The sequence below is a fragment of the Cariama cristata genome, unplaced genomic scaffold, assembly GCF_000690535.1.
Source record: "Cariama cristata isolate BGI_N322 unplaced genomic scaffold, ASM69053v1 scaffold44182, whole genome shotgun sequence".
Taxonomy (NCBI): Eukaryota; Metazoa; Chordata; class Aves; order Cariamiformes; family Cariamidae; genus Cariama; species Cariama cristata.
This window is the reverse complement of record NW_009606330.1, coordinates 1-24,852: the sequence shown is the minus strand read 5'-3', so window position 1 is coordinate 24,852 and position 24,852 is coordinate 1. Positions and strand designations below refer to the sequence as shown.

General features: G+C 39.3%; 1 protein-coding gene across 1 annotated transcript in view; it reads right to left on the bottom strand.

Annotated features, from left to right (window-relative positions):
• The window catches only part of SACM1L (SAC1 suppressor of actin mutations 1-like (yeast)), a gene marked incomplete at its 5' end in the record, with an annotated part of 28,006 nt that extends 3,970 nt beyond the window's left edge, over positions 1 to 24,036 (bottom strand). Inside the window, 16 exon segments of the mRNA XM_009696295.1 lie at positions 2 to 41; positions 1,692 to 1,790; positions 3,820 to 3,899; positions 3,999 to 4,067; positions 4,525 to 4,611; positions 4,793 to 4,878; positions 5,660 to 5,761; positions 8,480 to 8,513; positions 10,099 to 10,158; positions 12,693 to 12,842; positions 13,857 to 13,984; positions 16,485 to 16,559; positions 18,154 to 18,251; positions 19,177 to 19,356; positions 21,290 to 21,392; positions 24,027 to 24,036. Of these exon segments, the coding sequence (XP_009694597.1) occupies positions 2 to 41; positions 1,692 to 1,790; positions 3,820 to 3,899; positions 3,999 to 4,067; positions 4,525 to 4,611; positions 4,793 to 4,878; positions 5,660 to 5,761; positions 8,480 to 8,513; positions 10,099 to 10,158; positions 12,693 to 12,842; positions 13,857 to 13,984; positions 16,485 to 16,559; positions 18,154 to 18,251; positions 19,177 to 19,356; positions 21,290 to 21,392; positions 24,027 to 24,036 (1,401 nt within the window).
• Positions 24,037 to 24,852: the final 816 nt, after the last annotated feature.

Sequence of the window (24,852 nt, the reverse complement as noted above, 5' to 3'; positions counted from 1 at the left end):
GCTGAGTCACAATTTTACCATCGGAATCAACTAGAAAATAACTAACACACACAATCCACCTAAGTATTTATAGATCACAGTCCATATAAACCACATATTTTCAGAAGTAAATATTCTTGCAACCAAAACATTTGTCTCGAGCATACGAAGAGTTCTTAGCCATGCCTTTGAACTGTGATGCCTCCCTGAACTCTTCCCCTCCCAAGCTGAAAAATGGCATCAATACATGAACATTCAGTAATCTCAGGGCAGTATTCCCTCTTACCATTTAGAAAGCCAACCAGTAATATTGAGCTGTATGTCACTAGGAAGGGCAGCTCCTGGTGCAAAAATCAGTGACTTACATTTTATTTTTTCCAGTTATTATAGGGTCCTAGCTCCGCAGATATGAAGATCATTAGCAGAGCGTAACCACAGAAGTAACCAGATTGGCAGATACCTGGTCACCTGGTTTAATCCAGTCACCACTGCATAAAAAGTCTTATATGCTATCAGGCACTCTTCTTCCAGGAAGGTATTCAGATCTTTAAGGCCACTACTGAAAAAAAATCTGCTACTGTCACTTACTCTTCTCTCTATTATGTGAACATCTGGGGGAACCAGATGTTCCCTTTTGCAACTGTTATGGGATTCAGTATTCATTCTAAGAATAAAGGATCCTTGCTGTATACGAAACCTACAGACTTATTTCTCTTTATTTGAAGTGCTCAAAGCCAATTTATTCTTCAGCTCTTCATGTGTTTTTTAGTGGTTTTTTTTGTGGTAGGCAGAGAATATTGACTATCATCTGATTAATTTTACTATTTCCATAGCCTTCATTCCAGCAAGAGATTTCATTCATTAGACTCCTGTTGTAGTCTGCAGCTCACCTTTTTTTTTAGGATAGAATATACCACTGCCAGTTTTGTAATGTTTTAGCTGATCTACTTGTTCTTTAGGCACAAGACTTCAGGAACAGGAAGGAAGCAATCAGAAAAGCAGAACAAAGGAAACAGTTTCCCTAACAATCTACATGTCTACAAGTAGCAAAGACCAAAAAGTGCTTAAAACCACCCACTTGACACTAAACAAAGATTAAAGTTGATTTGGACATTTAGTCTACTTTTATATGACTAAACAAAGTAAGATTTTGTTTCTTTGTGGGTTACTTATGTTAGCAAGGGCTAACAATCAGAGCCAGTGCCAAGGTTTAGTGCCACAACAATGTGTTAGAGAAAACACTTTTAGGAAGAGAGCAGGTGCCTGTGGAAGGAGCACTAAGTGTTTGACTACGTAGCAGAACAGTTTGCTGTCAACAGCACATGGAATTAGTATCGGATGAAAAAAAAAAAATCACCTAAGGAGGTTTTTTTAAAACAGCTTCAGTTGTATGCATGCTCATTTCTTTGCCTAACCTTTTACCCAAAGGTACAAAGGCAGCTCTTGAGTCACAACACAGGGTTGCTACGATTCTCAGAACCATTGCATTGGGACACAAAAAGGTCTCTACATCTTACCCACCCCCAGGCCCCTAACCTTGCACACAGTATCAGCAAGAGATCAGAGATATGGAACCACTAATGCATATGAACGCATCTTCTTTACAGAAGATTACAGGTCTGTTTTACTGTGCCTTAACTCAAGGCAATAGAAACTATGAGAAAGTGGTCTCGTTTTAACAGTACAGAAGTAAAAGCACTGCAGAGCCTTACCTAAACTCATCTTGCTGTTCTGTTAGTTGATCCATCAAAATCTGAAGTCGATCCCACCTCATGCGGCTGCACTCTTTATGGAAGTCAAATGCTATGTATCTGTTCAGAGAGAGAAGCATCTTTTTAGACTACACATGTACTGCAGTAAAGGTCTCAGAAAACCCCACAGGGAAGGGCTGAACTATAAAACAGGTAGTGACACAGGATTTGTTTTTCTTTAGAGATAGCTTCCAGCAAATATCTGTGGATTTTCTCAGTGCTCTGTACCCTTCCTGAGGCTGCACCCTTACTGTACAGTGACAGCATTTACATTTCATTACAAGATGCCACCAGTTTGAGGAAGCACACATTCAGTTCCAAGTTACTCATTCTACATTCTGGCTAGTATTTTTCCTCCAGAAAGTACAGAAGAGATACGAATCTGATTTCGCCTCTATTTTTTTTCCGCCAGGATTCTTTTGCCCTCCTCTCCTCCAAGGAATTGCACAGGGAACTTCAGTTCACTTTGAACCTGACACAGGTGTTGCAATGCAACCTTCTTTGCTGGCATGCAGCATAATTTGCTTGATAGCTCTCTAGAAACCAGAGACAGGTTCTGTTTAAAGAGCTAACCTACTCTGCCATAAGAAAATTAAAACAGCTACCGACTTGGAACAAGATTTTAACAGCCAATTCATTTCTGGCAAGAAGTGGTGCTCTAAATGAGCGGTGTTTGATTCAATTTTTTAAAATATATGTAAGTTTGCTGAGAATTACAGAGCATTAAGTTCCTCCCCTCAAGTATTTATAATCCAAGTTATTATTTGCCAAGTTTTCAAGACTTTTTGCATGAGGAAAGATGGTATACACTGAAGACTGAAGCCTTAGTCTGGCAGGTAAATGTCATCAGAACTGATTACAAAGAAAAAAGGATTTTGGCAGCATTAAGAAAACAGGGCTGACAAACACTGCTTTTTAACATATACAGAACAGTAAGCATCACTAAAACACACCCTGACAGAATTTTACACCTTGGTCTCCACCAGATGACTCTATAGCAAAGACACACAGAATTCCCCAAGCTTTGTACAGCTAAAGTATCAATACCAGCCTAGGTGTGAGAGGGAGGAAAGAGCTCACCTTAGAAGCGTTTCTTTTTGTGTGTGTTGTGTTTTGGTTTTTTTTTAATTAAAACAAAAGAAAAATCCACAGCCATACACCAATAAACTCACACAAAAAACACCCCTGAGGGTAGTAAAAGCAGCACACAGAAGTGAGACATCGATAAACTACCCTGGTGAAGGCAGTAGCAGGGCATCATACAAGCAGAAAAAAGCTTGGACAAAATTCAGAGTATGTCAGAATTTATAAGGGCATCTTGATTATACTCTGCAATTCCTTAGTTATGCTTGGACAGAAGTGAGTTGTTATTAAAACAGGACACCTTTTTGCTTACAGGTAGCATGTCAAAGGACAAAATCCATGAATGACAATAACATTATACAGAAATTGGAAGGAAAACGTAGATGTAAGTATCTGTGGGAGCCTGATGCTAGCCCTCCCTCTAGAAGTTAGTGAAAGCAAACACAGGCAGGCTGTAAAACTGCGTACTCAAGATTCCCACAAAGAGACAGAATTTCTCTTGTGATTAAAGTGCATTCTCCACCATCCCTCCCACCACTGTTACAGTGAGGTCCAGACATTTAAATTACACATTCCCCTTACTGTTTCCTCCTTTATCTCAATACTGTTTTTCTCACACTCAGCACTCCCTTACTAAGTTAGCAATGTAACTAAGCCCTTTTGCCAGAAGCTAGTTTTACAGGGCACAATTTCTTTTTCCTAAAATGCAGAAGATTTCCACAGTTCTCATAGCATACTATTACTCCAATAGCGGCATTAGCATTGCCTCTGAGCTCCCTTCTTTATTCTGTCTCCTCTCTTTGTCCCATACTCGCTTCAGTCTCACTTCTGCTTAGAATGTGAGCACTGAGGTCGGGGCATTGGCCATATGCAAGTTACTTCATAAAAATAAAACTCCAACAAATCAGACAGCTGGTAAAGGCCCCCAAAGAACCGATCACTCCGTGGGTCTCGGAGGCAGTGCTCAACTTTTAACACAGAATGTATCATTTCACTTCACACGTACCTGACCATTCCATTTGCCATGCTGTTTACCATTTTTGCAAATGTTTGCTCAAGAGGCTTCTCTGAACCTTTTTGGTTAACCTGGGAGAAAAGAAAGAAAAGAAAAAAGAGAGGCAGTGTTACTCAAAAGCCTGCTTAAAAGAACAATAGCTTTTTCAGGAAGAAAAAGTGAAAGCATACCAAGTTGACAATCATTTGCTTTCCATAGCTAATTATTTGCGAGTCAAAATGTCTTTGGAAGCCATCCATCTAGAAGAGAAAGGAAGTGTGTTGACAGATGTACACTACTATTAAGATCCATGATCTACAAGAAGTCTCTGTAATCCCTTTTTGATGACACCGCATAGGTAGTTTTATAACTAAGAAAAGCATGTGACATTCGCTACCGTGTTAATACATTTCTACTTTCATCCCTCCAGTCCATTCAGCTCTCCTGATTAAACATGCCACAGATAACAAGTATTGCACAGCTACTAAAACTGTTGCAAACAACCACCAAAGCAAAACTACTCCCATTGATGTCTGGATTTTTTCTAGGCTCTGAACTCATCTTAAGGAGCACAAGACTTCTTGCTACTACTTCTTAAAAAGAAAGTTCAACCCAGTATTGCTGATTTTTATTCTTCTGATTACAGTTTGTTACCCTATCACACAAACATGAGCCCAAAAATGTATTAAAACCAAGACACAACAAACACTCACATACATGATTTACTGACTTGCTGATCTGCGGCTTTGGTTTATACTTGAGGTTTGGTCTTTGAGACCAGAAAAAAGGAATTGATCCACGAGTCTGCAAAAGAATGGAAATATTTTTAAACAACAAGACTTACAAACTCACTTGCCGTTTAAAAATAAAGGAGACTTGTTTAGTTTGTGTGCATGCACATCTTATATACAATCTACATTTAGAAACATAGACAGAGCTATCCATCTATCTTAAGCCAGTGGGCAGTTCCTTACACCGCCTTTACCTGAACGAACGATGCCTTGCTCCCCCTGTAATGCACGATTTGTTCTGTTTCAACAAAGTTAGCAGCATGTCCTTCTGAATCAATACCTATTTAGGAAAAAGACCTCGTTAACCAGCTCGGACTGCCTGCAGAACATCGACAGTATATCAGCAAAAGGCTTCCTACCCTTCCCTTCTAAGCGCTCACAGAAAGCACGAAAACACCAGAGCTGCCTGAAGACGGTAAATTACACACACCTTTGGCAAAAGTTTAACGTGATCTCTACCAAATTTAACCCAAAGATGCACAGTTATGCTTAACACATTTTGTTATTTCTAGCCCTAGAAATTAAGTAGTTTAAGCCAAGACAAAATAAGAGTGCTCTGACACCGAAATATTCACAATCCGATAGTAAGGGTACTGCAGAAACGGACCAATTCCTTCAAAAGCATGTATGTTGGGACTGAGAACAGAGGGAGTAATTGAGATCCATTTCCTTGTTCCCTTTTTTACTTGAAACAATTAGAGCACGCCACTATTCAGGGCTTCCTTGCCAGCACCAATTATGCTCTTAATTGAATTTACTGCTAGGCCAAAAGGGCTATCACACACTTGCATTTAACTCCAATAAAGTATTAAAACCCCCCTACAAAACTTTTGCAGTTATCTCTAGGAGGAATAAAGAAGAGTCAGCTTTAACAAATACCAGAACATGCTTCAGTTCATCATACAGGTTCCTAATATTTTCTTTGGAGCAAGGATCTCTTGAGACAAACTATTATAAGCATTTTTTTGTGCAAGTCATTATACAGCAATTACTCTTAAAGGTAAGTCACATGTAGAGATGGAATTTGCATTTTTTTTTAATAAATCAATTTGCTATTTTACCTCTTACATAGTAGCGTACACCAGCCCTGAAACAGCTTCTTCTGGAAATGAGCAGCCAGTCAAAACACTTGCCGTTAATAGAACAAGAGTGCATAGTGATAACTGACAAACACCACTAAGGAAAAACCCCCAACGTCTCATTAGGATATTTTTACATATCAAGAGGTGCGAAACATCAAGGAACTAAGTGACCACATTCAAAGAAATTTGTAAACATTTCTCACAAACATTTCTCACAAGCAGTTGAACATTAAACATGAGAGAGTAACTTAATATTAGAATCAGAACATGCATCACAAAAAGACATGCTATAGGTGATATCATTGATGAACACATTAAAACTGCTATAGTTTTGAGAAAACGGGATTCTAAAGATTAATCTAGTCTTATGTTCCTATGTGTATCATTAAAGGGACTGACTTCTGAAGTTCTACTCAGCGCTACATCATCTCATCCATAATTTTACTAAGCTGTCTTCACAGTTTCTTGCCCCTATCACTTTTAACAAGAACACCACTTCAAAACTTTTTTCTAGGCTTTCAGAAGAGTGAATATCTTGGGCTGTTATACCTTGCATCTGTAAAGCGCAACACACATCACATTTACAGATTCCAGAACTACCAGTAACATAGACCAGCTTTCAAAACCATGCCAAGAAAAAGAATGAACACATACCACATCTCCAGTGTAAGTCTTACACAAGAATGGTTTCCTGCTCAGGCTAGATACCCAAAGTGGCAGATACACCATAACCTCGGATTAATTAACAAGCAGATGCCATCAACAACTAGTTTCAGTTTTAAAGTCTTGTTTTGTGCTGCTTGTAATTGCCTTTATTTGGACCACGATAAACTATCAAGACTAATAAGAGACCAGCATTCATCATGAATAATTTCTCTAGGCAGATTCACAGGCTCTCATCCTTTGCCCCTAAAAACCGAAATCTGCAACTAAAGCAAGAAAACACCAAAATGGTCAATTTTTGGAAGCTGCAGTATTAGCGTACTGCAGTCTTCTAATCTTTGAGGAATCTAGACACTTTGTCTTAAGGTTGGTAAAATAAACAAGAGGTGTTTTCTTTTTCAAAATAGCACATTTTACAGTGAAATCTAGATTCTGCATTTATGAGTCAAATGGGACATAAAGCAGCTGTGTCACACAGGAGCACCTAAGCTATGTTAAAGAGCACGCTGACTGCATACATGGAACATCTTGATTTATGTCTGCATTTGTGCCAATACTGTTTGTAAATATTCAAAAAATGTAATACAAATTGGTCCTGCATAATCCCGCATGTTCTCCCAATTCTTAAGTTAGACTGTGAAAAAGACCTGTTCCTCTGCTTTCCTGGGACGTTACTGCCAGGTTCTACCCCCTTGAGTTCAACACTTCTACAGCCAAGAGTTTCCTGCAAGAAAGGTTACCTCTAAACGTAGCTGCTTAGCAATAGTCAGCCCATTTTCTGCCCACAATTTCTGTCCTAACTTAAATGGCAGCTTGCTATGGGCTACTTCCATACACCCAAAAAAAAAAAGGAAAAAACATGATTTAGAAGGGGCTTTTTTTGGAGCAGCAAGGGAAATATTAAACGTAGCTTAGGCTTTAGGTGATTGAGGTCCTGATTACCCAAGTAAGTCCATTATTTCTCATCATTGCAAGATGAGAACTCTAATCCAGATAGTTGAACAAAATATATTTAGGTTTGGGGGGGAGAATCTTTGATTTCATTGAAATAACTGCTAGTGGTGCTGCAATAGTTCTGCTTAGGGCTTTTCCTAGCATTTTCATCACTAAAAATCCAGTTTCTTTTAATTCCTGGGTTCTCTAAGGTCTTTGGTTAGTATTAGAATTACTGCAAGACATACATTACTTATGCTAATTACTTATATAGTGAAAATAGGACAGAGAAACTGTTAATTGCAGTCTGCCAATTGCTAATTGCAATCCACTCGGACTCTTCCACCCAGGACCTGCAGGATAAAGACTGCGTTGTTTTGACAGTTCCTTTTTTCTATCTTTCCTTGCCTCTCCACCTACTCCCACAACATTTCCCATTAAATGAAGTCACAGGAAAGAAGGACGGGAGATCTGCCAGCTGCTAACAGGCCTCCCAGAACAACCAGTCCAGTCTGGAAGCCGTTACCTGCACACACTCGAGGGGCCTTCGCAATGGAGGACCTAAGAAGAATGTGGCACGTGTTGCTCCGTCCAGTCTTGCCAGCCCAGGAGCAGCTGGGACTTACTGTTGATCACGGACTGCATGAGGAACACTGCCTCCAGAAAGTGTTAGGCTTACTCGCAGCATACACCCCTTCTCAAAAATAAACTCATAACTGCTTTGCTAAAAAGGCTGTTACCCAAAGCGCTGGTGCAGGAAAAGCATTCCAGGAGCCTTCAGCAGAACCCCTTCTCCTTAAGTTCATCAACAGGAACATCCACAAGCATTCAAGTCAAAACTGTTCTCCCTTAGTTTATATCCAAAGTAAATGCTAAGTGAAGGTATCCTTATAGCAAGATAGTAAGTATTAAGGCTGACGTAAGAGCTTTTGCCATATTCATCTTAACCTTCGATCCCACTGACAGACAGTTATGCAAATCGTACCCGTAAAATTAAATACATTAAGCCTTAAAGCAGAAAATTCAAGTGAGTTAACATATGAGTGGACTATCAAACAATATAATGCTCATATCTGAACAAACTACAACTTAATTCTGACATTGTGCTCTATATTCTAGTCCCCAACAGAGCAGCCTCAGCAGCAACCATTTTGCTGTTAGACTACCATATTCAGCATTGAGCTTTACAACGTAAAAGGATACATCCGTGCATCACTGGCATAGCAAACCTATGGATCTGAAACACACACAAAATACACGTTTAAAATATTAAACACTAGCAGCCAAAAAAGATAAGTGAATGACTATGCTTTGTCTAGGGATAGTTTTATGTACACTGTATTCTTTACTTTTTGTTTAGGGTGCAGTAATTCTGAGAAAAAAAAGTTCAAGGAAAACAGCAACATATGTAATACTTATTAGCAGCAGGGAAAAAGTGAAAGTCTAATCCTAATTAAGTGATCTTGACAAAAAGAGCACTGCTTTGTCCTCCTATACACAGGATTTGCTTTTCTGCAAACATGCCAGATATAAGGCAGTACATACCGAAAACCTTCTGATATGGTATTTGCTGTACCTCCGCAGTAGGATGTAAGCAGAGATAGCAGTTAACAACACAGAAGTATTCGTTACTGAAGGCCTATGTGATTAATACTCAAAATGCTTGTTCCAGAGTTTTTCCCATCCAGCCACTCCTGAATAACTTCATCTTTCAAGAAAATTTAAAATTCAAATTTTCTAATAGTAGAAGTCAGAAATACCACATCTCATCACCTAAAACTGTTGCTCTAGCAAGCCACCTGTAGTCAATATTACACTTCCCCTCACATATCAGTTGCCTCCCTTTTCAACTTCTGTGTTTTTCCTCCTACATCTGTTTTCACCAGCCAGCCACACTTGGCTTTCTTTGCTGTTCCCACCACAGCTTCTCTCATTTCCCAAGCTTTGTTTGCATAGCCCTATCCAAACCATACACCCAGTCATATGCCTCCGCAATAAGCACAACAACCCTTTGCTGATTCACATCTTCACATTCCAGAAGCACTGCACAATTCAGCCTTTTGGAACAGTGCTGTCTAGTGCGAGAGCACATCTCCACAGGTTACCAAGACAGAAATAGCAGCAGTGCGTCATTCACTTCAATAAATGAGAATTACTGATAGAGAGAAAAGGTTGCCGTAGTGCAGACAATTCGAGAAGTTTACCACATATCTGAAGTCTCCAGTAGGAAGGAGCTTAGAACAGTCTGGCCCCTGACGTACTACAGTTGTGGCTCATGGTCAAGCACTTGTTTTTGGTGGACTAAGTGAACTCATAGGTTACACTACACTAGTCTTCATCTGAAATAAGCTGAAAGAATCTAAACTGTCAGTCTTAATTATCAGTTTCATGACCAACTCACTGGGCAAACAGAATTTAAACTGCACTCACAGACAAAGATGCTAGCCAGTCCTAGAAAAAAAGTGATGAGTTGAACCTTGCCTATACCTAAAGATACATAAGTAGCTAAACTTCAAAAAGGTTGAGAGGCATACGCTGTGCAGTGTTACTTCCCCTTTGGTTTATGTGAGCATGGTCTCAGCACAATATCTTCAAACGCAGACATTCCCAAAAGTCAGCTTTACTATATGTGCTATTGAGGACATTGACATAAAAGTTGGAAGTTTGAATGCAGAAGACTGTCACTGTGCTAAACCAGATGAATAACCACGCTATACTAGATTCTGGCTGTCTGAAATGAGACAGAACTACAGTGAACTGTTGTATGTGTATAGTAAAAGTATATTTGTCCTCTATTAATATAATCATTACTAAGTGTTTACCTCCGGTTGAGCAGCAAATTCTCTAAGAAGATGTCCATTCCATACAAACCGTGGGTCTGCCTGCAGCAAGACAAAAGCCAACATGCTTTTAGAGACTGTCAGTTCTGCTTAATTGAACATAAAGGCAATATCACAGTATCCATGCGAACAGACGTACATGGAAATGGAACACCCTTCCTGCATCAGTACCCATCATATCCTCAACTAGAAAGCCAAAGAAAATACAGTTGAAAGAACAGTTCTCTCCAATCTTTAAGGTTGCTGCCTGACACTGCAGGCATGCTAAACCATTAACAACTGAGCTGCAGTACCAGAAGAACATTTCAGTCTTTGCCTTAAGTAAAGAGGGTTTCAAGAAATTATCCAAAATTTTAAGAACAGTAGCAAGATAACACTCCTAAAATGGGCAGAAGGTAAAAATGCAAGGAGTCCTGTATGCAACAATCAACAATTCTAAGAACTGAAAGTTAAACAATCCTTGTAGTTTAAGAGACAAAAGTATTTATAGTCTGCTGCATAAATGACCAACTTTGCATATTTCCTATTCCTAATTCACCTCAAAAGTGTCTTGAGCAGGTTGCTGAGCACATTCCAGAGAGCTACCAGCTTAGTCACAAAAGTGCCATTTGCTGCAGAACGCAGTGCAGGCACTGGGGAAGCGGTCGAAGTCTCAACTTTAAGGTGAGGCAGGCAGGCAACACGTCACTGAGGATGAGGGTTAATTCAAGCTCAGTGTTGGGACAGTCCTTTGTCTTAGAGACAACAATAAATACAACTACCTGCCAGAAACTGTTCAAATCCTACTTGCGGTATCTTGAATTAGTGAAAGAACATGATACAATGCTTTGGTGCCCCTATGCTGGTGCTGTTTCCTTCTACCAGTACTGTTTAAAAAACCCAAACACACACAAATATCAAACCAACACACCCACACAACAACCACAGGCCAGGCTTCTCTTATAGAATGAACTGGAGACATCCAAAATTGCCACCATCCCTTCGTTAAGCCATTATACTGCAACCACATGAGTGTGAAATTACACTAAAATTGCTTTAACCATCTGACATCTGAATTTACTTGAAACTGATACCTTTTTACTGTACTTTGCCTTGCAAACGACCTTCTGAAGTGCCACAATTTTAAGGCAAACCGATCCTTTCACATCAGCAACTGCTCTCCCTGGCAAGAGTACTGCCAGAACAGCATTTGATAATGAAAATTAGTCCCCAACTATGAATGGATTTTTAAGTTTACTTTTTTTTTAAATCTTGGAAAAAGTGTACTGCTTCCCCAGCTTAGCCAGTTTCAGTATCTAAGAGACAATATCTCATGACCCCACTGCCATCTCATTGGCAAAGGAAGAAAAAGTGCTACCGACTTCCCAGGTTTCGGCATTTCACTGCCTAGGCAGCTCAGACCTTGGTTACGCTGCGGTACGGTACGTTACCAGATAAAGGACTCTGCACCTCTGGAAGCACAAGAGAATGCCAAGCTCAAATTGCATTTGGCTGTGTGATTCTGTTGTCTTTAAGACAAAGCAGCACATTAAATTCATGCTTCAACCATAAGGAACAGGCATAGTTTAGACAATACAACATCCTGAGGCCAACGGCCGTAAAACCCACCATTCTGTTCCATGTTATCCTGGAAGAGAACACGAAGCCAAGTGCCTTTTATTCCACTTTGGGGTTTCCCCCCTCCTCCTCGATTCTAGGTCAGAGGAACGATTTGCTTTCTCTCAATTTTTCTGCTTAGTTCCTTCTTGTTGCAATTAGAAGTGTTCAATATTAAAAGTAGAGGCAAACTTTCATTTATTTTTATTTTTTTAAAATCCATTTAAAGCACACTGCAGAAAGTACTTCTAACTGCCTGACCTAGAAGCCCAGCATCACATCGGAACAGATTTCTAGAACTCCGGGCTGCTCACCAGCTAGGAGACTTAAGGAAGGGTGGATTACTATGCTTGGCCGCAGCCCGTTTCGATAAGACACGGCAGTGCTGAACCAACTTGCGTACCGAATCATTACAGACCAGCAATTTCCACCCTTATTCTAAGCACCCTAGGAAGCCAACTCAAACTGCAACTTGACTCTGTGTACTTTGCACACTTGCTTGGTTGCCTCTTTTTCCTCTCGCTGTCAGCTTCTTATTCCAGAGAACCATCCCAGTACGGCTCAATTCACAAGATCAGAGATAGCCTAGGTGCACAGTTTAGCAACATAGTGCTACTTTTTTGCTAGTTTAATTATAAGGATTTGCATCTAAGCAGCATGCAAATCTGTTTCACTAGTTTAAATTAATGATTAGAATGGTAAAGCCATTTTCAGTTTAACAGAGGACCATAAATGCTTTAACAGTATCTGCAACCATTTAGCATACTAATTCATTGTAAGTAAAAAAAGGAAGCTTTAAGCTGAAGTGTAATCGGACCACAGATTTCAGCAACATCATCCTGAACTTTACGTAAAGTTTCCTTTAGTTTGTGATAGTTTGTTTTGGCATCATTTAAACATCAGCTGCATAAGCCAGACTTAAGCCACGCAGAACTGACTGACAATGTCCGAGACAGATATTAAGCAAAATTAATCCTTACCCTCTCCAGGAGGCTCATTTCCTGGAACTCTGGGCTCGTGTTGGCCAACCTTTGCAGAGTGTGTGTTAGGTCATACGTTGTTGAGAAATAAAATCCATCCACGCTCAAGACATGATTAAGCATTGATAAAAATACTTTATTGTCCTGCAACTGTGGAGGTAAGAAAAAAAGGACAGAAGAGCTCTCATTTATTACCATCAAGATACCTTATTCTTATAAGCTACCACTACTTTTTGAAGTGATGAGATGAACTTTGCTAGTGCTCTAGCAACACATGACATCATCCAGAGATTACCATACAAGAAGGAAACCATGAGATTGCAATTTTGATACCAGTTCACTGGTAACTTACAGCTAGCACACTGCAACCAAATTCTGCAAGAACAGTAAAGAGTAGAGAACAGGAATATCAGTACCTATTTACTTCACAGGAATAAACTAATATTAGTGACTTCCAAGCAAAAAGGAAGCCATTAGTTTCCCTGAAAACCATTCAGTCAAAAAACCAAGATGGCAATGCACAAGAAAGGCTGTAACTTACTCTCAAGATTACCCCAATAACTAATCTGTGTTCTGGTTCAAGTTTTGATTAATCTCATCCCTTTCCTCAAAGAGCATCAGAACCCCTTCCAGCTCCATTGGTTAGACACCCTTATCTATTCTTTATCAATCCAAAACACATTTGTTTTAAATAATCTTCATCCTCTCCCTTCATCTCAAAAAAAAGAAAAATCAATTCTTCCCTGCTGAGTAATTACGTAATTGAACAATTCCATAAGTTAAGCCAGACAGATAATTAGATGACAGCAAGGCAGCTTATCGTAGGGCCTATCAGAATAGTAAAGCTGTGAGAAAGACTTAACAGGAAGAGCATTAAGAAGAGTATAACATCTTAAAAGGGGGCAAAATGCACAATATGCAGATGAAACACTGAGGATGATATTTTAAGCCACAAAAAGTGAGTTTGTTGTCTTGAATGACATAACTTTATATACATCTATACCCAAACATTAGATCAATTACAGTAGCCTGAACAAATCAGAGAAAAAAGTATAGTTCAAAGAGCTTCTTAAAAATATTTTCATATTTTCAAATTAGGTCCTGTGGTAACGGACATTAACATAAAATAACATTCCCCCACACTCCCCTCATCAATCCACCTACCTGAATATCAGTTAAGTGCAGCATGGTCTTCTTGTAGGAAAGGATGTCAAAGTCTGTTGCTTTCCAGATTGCATGACTGAAAATCTCACCTACTTTCTTCTTTTTTGTTATTACAATAAGATATGTGCCTGCAAATCAGAAAGAGCAAAGTTAAAATAGATGCACATATTAAGAAAAGCAGTCTATAACCATACCAGACAACTGAAACCAACAGGAAGGAGTGTGGTTTCTACAAGTTACACCTAGGACTTTATGTCCTTAACAGTAAGGGGCTGGAACAGAGTAAAACGCACTGGCTAAGATACCTACTTCTCTCTGCTCACAGATCTTGAGCTACTCATTAAGTTTAAGGAATTTAAAAAAATGGACAGCTACTCTTAACTTCAGACCAGAGACAGTCTGAAAGCCTTCAGGCTTGCAAGCACAGAAAGAGGCCAATGGTCTTGAATGTGGTTTGGAAGGCATAGAGCAAGTCCGAAATACACAAAAGGAAGCATGCTTCAGAATCCAAAAAGCCTATTCACCTTATCCTGAAAAAAAAAATAAATAAATTTATCCTCACAGGTTCAAAATGGAGCAAAGAGAAGGAAGTTTCTTTTAATAATTTAAGACAGGAAGTTTGCTGTTTTCCTGGTTGCATAAGTAACAAAGCAAAAACACATAATCATGACAGTTCACTCAAAGCAATTAATTTACACTTGTTGGTAAATACAACATAGCCTTATTTCTAAGCCTATCATATTTCAGTGCCATCTTGCTTTTGAAGAAAAACATTACTTTATTAAATTGGATATCAATGGATAAAAATATCTCATCATCTACATCTTGTAACCATTAAATGCTTACTTACAACTTCAATAGAGCAAAACAACAAGGAGGCCATGCAGAAGCACAGAACAAGTCTAGTACATTTTTGTACTAAAGTATTCAAAGAAGTATAAATGCCAAAGTAGAAACAGTTCACGTCATGTGCAGTAAGTTCACCCATTATTTGTATTTATTATACCTAGATAAACACCAAGTTTTATGGAGGGGTGAATTATTATGTCAGGTATCTAGTCTATATAGTTAGTCCAAGAACAGTCACAACCCTCCTTTTTTTACCATCACAGTTCTAGTGTTATACCTTTTATTTGGGTGGGATGTTCAAGCACTTAAGAATGCTCTAGCATGTTTGCATCTCAAGTTGCAGGTATTGGTTTTGGTTGCGTAAGTGTCCAGATATCTTATAAAACCAGCACTTTACATCCACAACTATGCCACAAAGATGCTGCACAAATAGATAATGTTTAACCTGACATGAATTTTCAACATTATTTGAGTATGCAACCTTCTGTTTGAGACTTCAGAGCTTAAGATATTACTCCAGCAATTTTTTACCCCCCCCTTAATACTGTAATAGGTAAAGAATAGTTATGCTTGTTAAAGATGCTGCATTGCTAGATATGGAACCAGTTTTACAAGAGAACAGATAACAGTGAACTCCCTAACAATACGGAGCTGAATATTTACTTTAACTGATACCATCTTTAGTTTGACAGCTGTATACTAACAGTCACTGCAAAGCTTTGCAGGGTGAAAAGAAAAGAACAGGCTATTAAAAGAAGTTACATACTTATATATTTTACATAATATTCAGTCAGATGAATGAAAGCCATTACCAAGCCTGTTAAGTTACAAAAGCTCCCCTTTCGGGCAGTTCAGTTTTCAAACAGTCAGGGTTTCAAGTACCTAAGACACAGGTATCCATTACATTGCTCTTACTCTGCAAAATCCGCAGTTCTTTAGAATATGAGCACATAGAGTTCAGTAGTTTAAGATCTTGTCAGAAGTTACTGCATTTAACACAATGATGCAATGTGTGAACTTAAATCCTTTGTACCTATGGAGACTTTTATTAAGTATGCATGCACCTTATTACATCATTTTTCAGACTACTTTACTCTCAAACTCTAACAAAGTACACACAAAAGATCTTTTGAATAGCAACACTTACCTTCCTGGAAGCTTAGACTTTATGCATCAGGTTTACTTGTGTCAGTGACTGTTCAGATCTGAACACCGAGATACTGAGGAAAAGCAGACAGCTTATCCTTACCTTATCCTACAGCTCCCTAAAATTTCAAGTTGTTCTAGTCTGTTCTTTTTCTTTTAATTCTGAACTTTCTTTGTATTTGTTGGATAGTTGGAACACAATCATTACTTAAACAGCTGCATCTACTAGTCTATCACCCTGTCACTCTTATCTGTGTACCAAGATTATTGATTTAAAGTCAAACTTCACAACCCAATATTTGGTTGTTGCATCAAATCCCACAGTTAACATTAAAACAGTTATGAAGAGTAAGTAGATGAAGTTCTCTGCATGCATTTGAAATGCATTCCTTAAAACTCCACAAGCTGTCAGTTAACCCCACCTTTAAAGCAGCTACAGGTTCAAGAGGTACATGAACATTCATGATAAACTCTATTTGGATACCTCCATTCCCTAGCAGCCAAAAGGAAAGTCCATCATACTGATGGAAAGTATAATCTCAGATACTTGCAAATAGTATTTTTGTCTTTAAAGCTTCTTTAGCCATATATTCTGCCTAGTATTTTTAAAGAGCACAGTTTTGTCCTCCTTACCTGCCACCAATCGGATTGTTCCCAAAATACCATATATAGGCCTTGTAACAGCCGAAGGGGGAACATCTTTCTTAACTGAAAAGCAGAAGAAAAAAACATCAGAATTTCAGACTGCTTCTTTCATGACTATATTGGAAAACTATTACACTAGATTTGTCAAAGCTTCTTGATCAAATCTCAAGTTTTGCTAGAGTCTTAAGCATAAGCAGCAATGCATCAGAATTTCAAAGCCTGATGGGGGCTGGGGGGAAAGGCTGTGAAAGTATTCCAACCCAGCTTCTCATGTTTAATCAAAATAGTCATTCAACTGAATAAATTCAAACTCATTCACACGATAGTATAGCAAGACTCCTCAATAACGTATTGTCCTGCCAGCTTCGAGAAGCATTTTGTTTCAAGACATCAAGGAAAAACCACTCGTAAATGCTTGTTCCTCACACTTCTGACTGTTTCTTCCAAGCCTCAGTCTATTTACCTTTCAGAAGACCTAGTTTACTTTTTAGTCTATCTCTACAAAACTACGAAAAGCAGCATAGATGTGGCAAGGGAAACAGTATTCCAAACAACATACCAAGAGATTCAAAATGTACCCAAAAATCAATTAGAAGTCTTAACACGTTAAACTTTCATCTATCCACATTTCTAGAATAACAGAAGGGATAGTAGAGAAGTTTAAAAAAAAACAACCAAGACACCCACATCAAAGTCAGGCATTTTCCCAGAGCTTGGAAAAGAGAGAAAGGCAGCACTTGAATTTTCCTTCGCTTTAAACACCTTGCAGGTTCATCTGATAAAACACCAGTAATGAGAACAGACGTAGACTAGTAAGACTTGGGATACCGATCTTTACAGTTTTGAAGGGACAACTTTGAAGGAGAAATTGAAATAATATACTACCCCACCAAAAGTATCAGTGGGTTGTGCACACTGCTCTTACATGAAGCATGCAAGAGACCTAACAAAACAGAATGGCTGCTTTTCTATCAATATTATTGTACCATTTCTGGCTGTTTAGAGGTTAGTAATACTCAGGTATAAACTCCTGAAGTATCAAGATGGAAGTTACCCATTGCCTTCATTTCATGTTGTCATTCAATCCAAGTTCTTTGATTGTTTTTATGCATGTTTCACATTTGTGAAAAAAATTAAACTAAAATTTTTGAAGACTTCAGTATCAGCATGCTTAAGACTACTTGCACTGACATTTGAATCCAGATTTGCAACATAGAACTAAGTTTACAGAGAGGGTGTTTTACTGTTGTTGTTTCTAGGGGCTTTACAAAAATTCAGATTTCAGTATTAAAAGACAGCACTGGAACAATCCGGCAAAAGCTACAGAAGCCCTGTATTCAACCCTTCCCATGTCTGATCTTGGACTTGTAGCACCAATCCCAACTAGCTTGGATGAGTCCGTTTTTACTGTTGTGATGGGCAGCCTTACCAAAACCAGGCAAGAGCTATCACCCTGGTTACCCACAGCAAAAAAGGCATTTCAAAAAAAGTTCTTTGCTGGACAGAATACAAAGCACTATTGTAAAATGGTAACAAAAAATAAAGGAGTTCTCCCAGTATCAATTGAAGGTTCTGAAGATGTTCTGGGAGTGCCTAGAGCAAAACAGACAAAGAGGACACAGAAGCCTATATTAAGAAATATTGGTGAGGAGAGTACCTGTAAGAGTGACTTCTGTGGAGACTCTATCAATGGCAAGCACATCATCTGCTCCATCATCACAAGCTTCCACGTAGAACTTCTCTGGTGTGATATGCCTTTAAGAGAAGGGAGAGGAAAAAAGAATTTGTTTAGCAACACTTACTTTGGGTTTGTTTATTCTTCACCACCTGAAGACAGAGCAATCAATTTTAAACCTTATTTCAGCTGCAAAAACCAAAATTCTCACTGGATTACTTCCCAGCAGCCACCGATATTGACAGTGCAAAAAAAGCTAATCAGTAATTGCAAAATCCACAGCTTGTTTAGTAATCTTAGTTCTTGTTCATTACTGGAAGATAGAGACATGAAAGTGAGTTTGCATACATACTGGTTCATTCTAACAATGCTAAACAAACAAAAACCCCCGCTCTTGAACTACTGTTCTTAACTCTCATAATGATTTTTCTTAGTTTAAGGCTTGACAAGACCAAGAGACAGAGTTTTAAACATCTTGTTCTGGAAACTTATTCTACAGGATAGATATTTTTAGGCTCCTTCTCCCTAAATAGATCTTGCATTTCTTCACATCTTTTATATTTTTTTTTAATCCTTCAGAAAGCTGAATTAGAATCCTAATTTAGATCAGAAGAGCCCTTTGAAACAGGTCTTCTAGACCTCTTAAAATATCTAACACCCCACCTTCCACCCACTTAAAGCAGAGCCAGCTTCAAAGTTTATCCAACTTCAAAGTTCAACCCTATTTCTTAGGGTGTGTTTTGACTCTGCCCAAGGATGGTGATTCCACAACCTCTCTGGGCAATTAGAGGAAAGCCAGCAGAGACCAAATGCTTAACTGAACTGAAAAAAAGAAATCCAACATAACAAACTGTAAAGCAATCAATAGTTAACTGTTCATCAGGTAATTCAACTCCTTTAAAGGAAAATTAGTCTACGGGTCCTAAAAGCGGGAAACCCATCAACAGTATTCCCTGTGTAAGTCAGCCTTCTTAACCTTTCAGGTACACCTAGGAAATGCTTTACCTTTGCAACGATAAAGATGAGAGCAAGAAACACAAACACGGTGTCCGGTGAATACTGAAGCTGTAACCCCCCCCTTCGCTCTCATCCCTTGTTTCTGATGAAGCCCACGTGTGCACCCCGGCTCCTTGGCAGGGTCTCACCGCAGTAACGGGAGCATTTTTACTGGCAAGAGCAAACCAACTTACACAGACAGAACAGGAGAGATAAGCTCAAGGACACTGATAAGCCCTCAATTTGTTAAAGAATTTAAAAAGTATTCAGGATACACTATTTCAGGTGCAGTCAGAAGCCTACTGCCAGTTGGCAGGAGGCAGTAATAGGCATTGTTTCCACAAGAGAAAGCTGCAGCAACTAAACTTCTGTCGCTTCAGTTGACCAGTCGGCTTGTTCTGGGAGGTCAGCTGGCACCCACGACTCCAGCTAAAAACCCGGGGAAAACACACCGCAAAGTTTAACATCGGAGGTTAAAGGTTAATACCTTTAACACAGATGCTCATGCACTCTTATTCATCTGTCTTATGCAAAATAAACTGAAAAAAAACTGTTAACATAGCAGGTTGTAAAACAGAGTCCAAAGTAGCGAGAACAATAGTTTCAGTTTTTTGAATATTCTGTATAAAGAACACAACATAGACAAGACAGCTACGCTGACGGTACAGAGCACAGCTGAGCATTTCCATCTATGATCAGCACCGTTAAAAGCTGCTCTTTCCATTACAGAGCGCGACACGGCCATGCCTGGACTACAGTCTCAGCGCTCAGATCCACTTGCATGTTAGCTAAAGCCTGTTCTCAAACAGCGGAGAAAAAGCTGACAGGTGTAGAATATTTGTCATATAAACAAGTTTTATATTTACAACACTTCAGAATAATAATTTCTCCCTGAAGAATACGAAGTCTTTTCTCCTTATCACCCACAAGTTAGGAAAAATGAGATAATTAAGGCTGCCAGTGCAAGTTACCCCTGGTCTCTCAATATGTATCATATGCCCTGCTTTGCTAGACCAGCCCTCAACTTGTCTTTCTCTCTCAAATCCTAGCCCATATTTTGTCTCCTGCCACTACCATTGACCTTTTAAAGGTGATTTAAAAAAAAAAAAAATCACAACAGTTATCTCCTCTTACACAACGCTTGTACATTTCTAACTTCGCTGAAACCCCATTTTACCCTCTACACACAAAAAAAATGAAAACTTTGCGATCAAAATCCTCCTTCCCAGGGTCCTCTCCAAGACCAGACCTGGTGACAAAAGCATCACGGAGAACACAAGACAAGCGATCTCTGTTGGCATCTCAATGGACCAAAGCAGCTCCAGGCTTCCGCAGCTTGCAGCAGGCTGGAACAGTCCCCTCATTGACTGGTCTGGAGCTTTGGGTGGGTTTGTTCTGGAGGTCTTGGGGGGGGACAGGAGGAAATCAAGTTGTCAGTCTATGAAGTTGAGAGAACTTAAATAAATACTTCTCTGTTGGGATCACCATTAAAAGCTGCCTAAAATACAACCGCACAACACAAACTGAAAAGCCTAATGCCCTGCAAAATGTTAAATCCTTGCTTCAGAAGAAGTGGGAGAATTAGTGCTCTTCACAGCTTTTAACAGAAAAATGATTCACTTAGTCCTTTCTCTTGTGCAAATAGTTAAAAGTTTTCTGAAATAAATATCGTTAAGGAAGAGGCCAAGACCCAAAGAGGTCTCAGCTCAAATGCTGATTTACAAACTTGCCAATTACCAGAACTAGTAGTCTCATTCTTCTACATGACCTTTTCATCCTAAGATTGCTTTAACTAAGATGATTGCCTCTCGCTTCTGTCGCAGGAAGGAAGCTGATGAACACTGCAGGCGAGGACGGTGTTTTTCCACAGAGTCTACTCAGTACCAAGTCTGTATGTCTAGCACAAGCTTAGGAAGATAGCACATGCTTATTTTACTGATCTGAGAAGGCAATACTAAATGCTGAAAGAAAGATCATTCACGGTAACTAGGAATCTGCAGAGAGAGTCATTCTATGCTTTTAACGAAATAAGGAACAGATGAAAGTCCAAGTGCTAGTACTACATCAAAAATAATAATAAAAAAATCAGTATTTTCTAGAAGCCCATAATGTCTGTAATTACTTTTGAAACTCTTTTTCATACACCAGACCATATTCTGTTTTTGTATAACCTTCATGTCCGACACTGGAGCCTGCCTTCTTCTTGGCTACGTTGTCATTGCTGCCTGTAACCATCCAAAACATCGAGAACTCTCAAAAGCAGTATCTTGCTTCCGTTACAGCTATACAGCACATAAAATCTTCACAAATGTGAGTTCCTCTCCTTTACTTTTTTCTAATTAAAAACCCCAAACAAACCCTGACCACCATTATCATGGACTATTTCTCAGCATTGCTAAAGAACAAAGGGAGCAATAAATGGAAATACTTGACATTGATAATATAACTCATGATACTCAAGAAAAGGAAAGGTATTGAAGAATTGCAACCACCAAATTCGTGTTTCAAATATTACTGAAGGTGACTTGGATCTCATTTTGAAAACCTTCTCCAGCTGAAACTGTGTAGATTGCTGCCAAGAGATAAAGGAACTCACTCAGTAGATTTCACTCCTATGATTCAAAGTCAAGGGAAAAAAACTGTTAATTCCCTACATAATAGAAACATAAGAGAAAACCAACCAACCAAACCACTGCTTGCTTACACCAAATGTAAACTTGGCTTCATTTACAGTTAAGTGAGATAGTATTTTTTTTCATTTGCATATTTGTTGTGAAGTTTCACTTCATTAGTTATATTATAAAGCAGTGCGGTATACCATGAAGATGATGCAGAGTTGCATCCCACATTTTAAACAGGTTGAACTTACAGACGAGAATACTCCTGTGTTCAGACACAGCATGGAAGAGGATCCCTCACGCTCTAATGGCAACTAAAGATAGTACTTCACTCAATATCACTTAAGCCTTCTAGATCTCAACAACCAAACCCTTACTTCAGCAATTGATTACTTCCCCATAAATACTTAACAGGGCTCTAATGCAGGAAACTCTTTGATGTCAGCCTCTAAATACGGTAATAAAGCAAGCCAAGAGCACGTCCTGTACTGCGCAGCAATGCATTTGCTGTACTCAAGACACCAAAGTGGTCTGCAGTGAGATATAGGAAAGATGTTAGTATAGGCACGGAGTCCCAACAGCATGTTAAGTAACAGCGCTAACACGCTGATGGCTTCAACACTCCAGAGAGTCCCGATTTTCTGGGTGAGCAAGTGTGCTAATTACACATCCACAATAAATATTACTCCTCGAAAACAGCTCAAGGAACTGGAACATCTCCCATGGAGCAGCAGCTGTTGCAGGGAGGAAAAAGGGAGTATAATCCCAGGATTAAAAAAAAACAGTAACGGAAATACCATTTAAAAACAAAAACCAAAAGGCACATATTAAAGGCCTAGCTTCATAATAAGTGAAACTTAACTGGAAATAGTTATTATGACAAATAATTTACTGCACAGGTTAATGCCCTCCTCAACTGACATTCCTGAGCTTCACCATGACAGGCACTTCGATTAAGCAGAAAAAAAAAGAATGCGCAGCTGTTCTTTCTACAAGTATTATCCAAACTCTGCAAACTTAGTTTAGAAAACAAGCAAAAAACCACCCCTAAAGACCAGGTGCACTTTCGGACCTCTCCCCAAACGCAGGCGGGTGGAAGCCACTGTGTTCAAGTGCAGTAGCTACGAGTGACTGAGACGCACTGTCACCAAGCACGCAGGCGTAACCGCGGGCAGGAGGAGTTCAATTTGAAACACAGCTAGTGTCAGAGACCCACAGGGTACCGAGAAGGCTACCAGCAAGATCAGTCTCCACCCAAGCACAAAGGAAAAAGAAAAAAAAAAAGTGATTTTAAGTGAGCCCAAACAACAGCCAGGATTCTCTATTCTGCAAACAGCTTTACCAATGGGGTTTTATTGATTAATTGGTCTGGGAGACTCACTACCATCCACTAGGTTGCTACCCGCAATACCTGTTTGAATTTTATACTCCTGAGGCTATGAGAGGAAGTTAAACAAATACAGCTGTGACATAGATGACAACTATGGACAGCAGTTTTCAGGTTAACAGTTTTCCCCAGTAACTGGTGGCATAACCCAACTAGTTCCAAAGGTAGCAGAGACACTAGACATTTGTACCAGTATCACCCAAATTGACTGATGACACCGGTCAAGGCACAAAGGGTTTGAGTCACTACTTTTGATAACATGAGAAACACAAGAGGTTTGCGTTCAGAGCTAGAACCTGCAACTGGATGCACAGAATGGGACCCCGCAGAGCGCTGCCATCAGGGAAGCTCCACACCGGGCTGCAGACCACCCAGAAGAGGTCCAGTTGCAGAACCTGACCTTTTCATAGCGAGAATGAGAAGTCAGTTAAAAAAACCAAGACAAAACACTGTTACCACTAAATCCCCAAACTGAAGTCTACACTGGATTTCTCAGAAGAACATTCTCCTTTGACCTTGCCAGCCTAGTAAGTTTGACTCATCACCCAAGTTATGGCCCTATAGCTTAAAATGCCTGGCAGAAAGTCTGCAGGCATTACCACAACTTGGTGTAATAACAGGAAAAAAAGCCCATTTTTCAGAACACAAAACAATCCTGTTCTCAAGTTTACAAAAAAAATTCATGTTAAACTACCTTTGAGGCAGCCTTGTTCTAAAAAGATCAAAGCTTACTTTTAGTTAAGATTAAACTTCAAATGACAGCCTGTATCCAGAAAAGTGCTTCTACTTAAAAAACTTCTCAGTAAGAACAACTGTGTACTACAAGTCACACAACTGCTATTCACACAACTCACCTTGTCTCCTCTGCAGGCAAAAAGAGCACAAGGTTCAGCTTAAAGACAAATACTGTTTATGTGACAAGAGGAAAAAACCTTTCTGCCAAAGAAGCGAGTCTTTCAGCCATCCCTGGTGATCTTACTCCTCGGTAATACTCAATTATCTCCAGCGTCTGTGTGCCCTCACATAGCTACCTAATCAAAATAAGGAAAGAAGCCCAGTGCATTATGACAAACTGTTTATACACATCTCTAAGAAAGATCTAAGTGTGTCTGCTCTGAATCCAAAATATGGCTGTCAAATGAAATTTAACAGAGCATTAAGTACAGTTAAGTCAGGCTTAAAAAATCCCTTTCAGATACTGCTGCCTGAAAATGGCATCAGTAACTCAATTAGAGAGTTTCAAGCTAATATTTAGAGGTCAAAAGCCTTTAGGACACACAAGGACATTTCACTGCTGGCTGCAGACAGCTGTGAAGAGTCTCACGCTCCGAGTAATTTTTTCAGGAGTCTCAAACAGCCCGTGTGCGGGTTTACAACAGAAACACCTCTTCAGTTTTAGCTTTGCACCGCTTTGGTTATACAGCTTCCCTTGCTGTATAGAAGGCAGCAAGCAAACACCTGGCATACACAAGTTCAAAGGGTCACATTCTCCCCTAAAACCTTTGATCTAATGGAAAAACTACACCAGGAGGTCAGAAGAATTTATTTCAAGAGTCAAGGCACTACACAGGAGAGTCCCAAAAGTTCAAAATCAACCATACCACAAAAAGAAACGCCCCCAACCAAACCGTGCCATAAGAGACACCGATGGGTAAGTACGCTTAAGGAACCTCCTGGCGG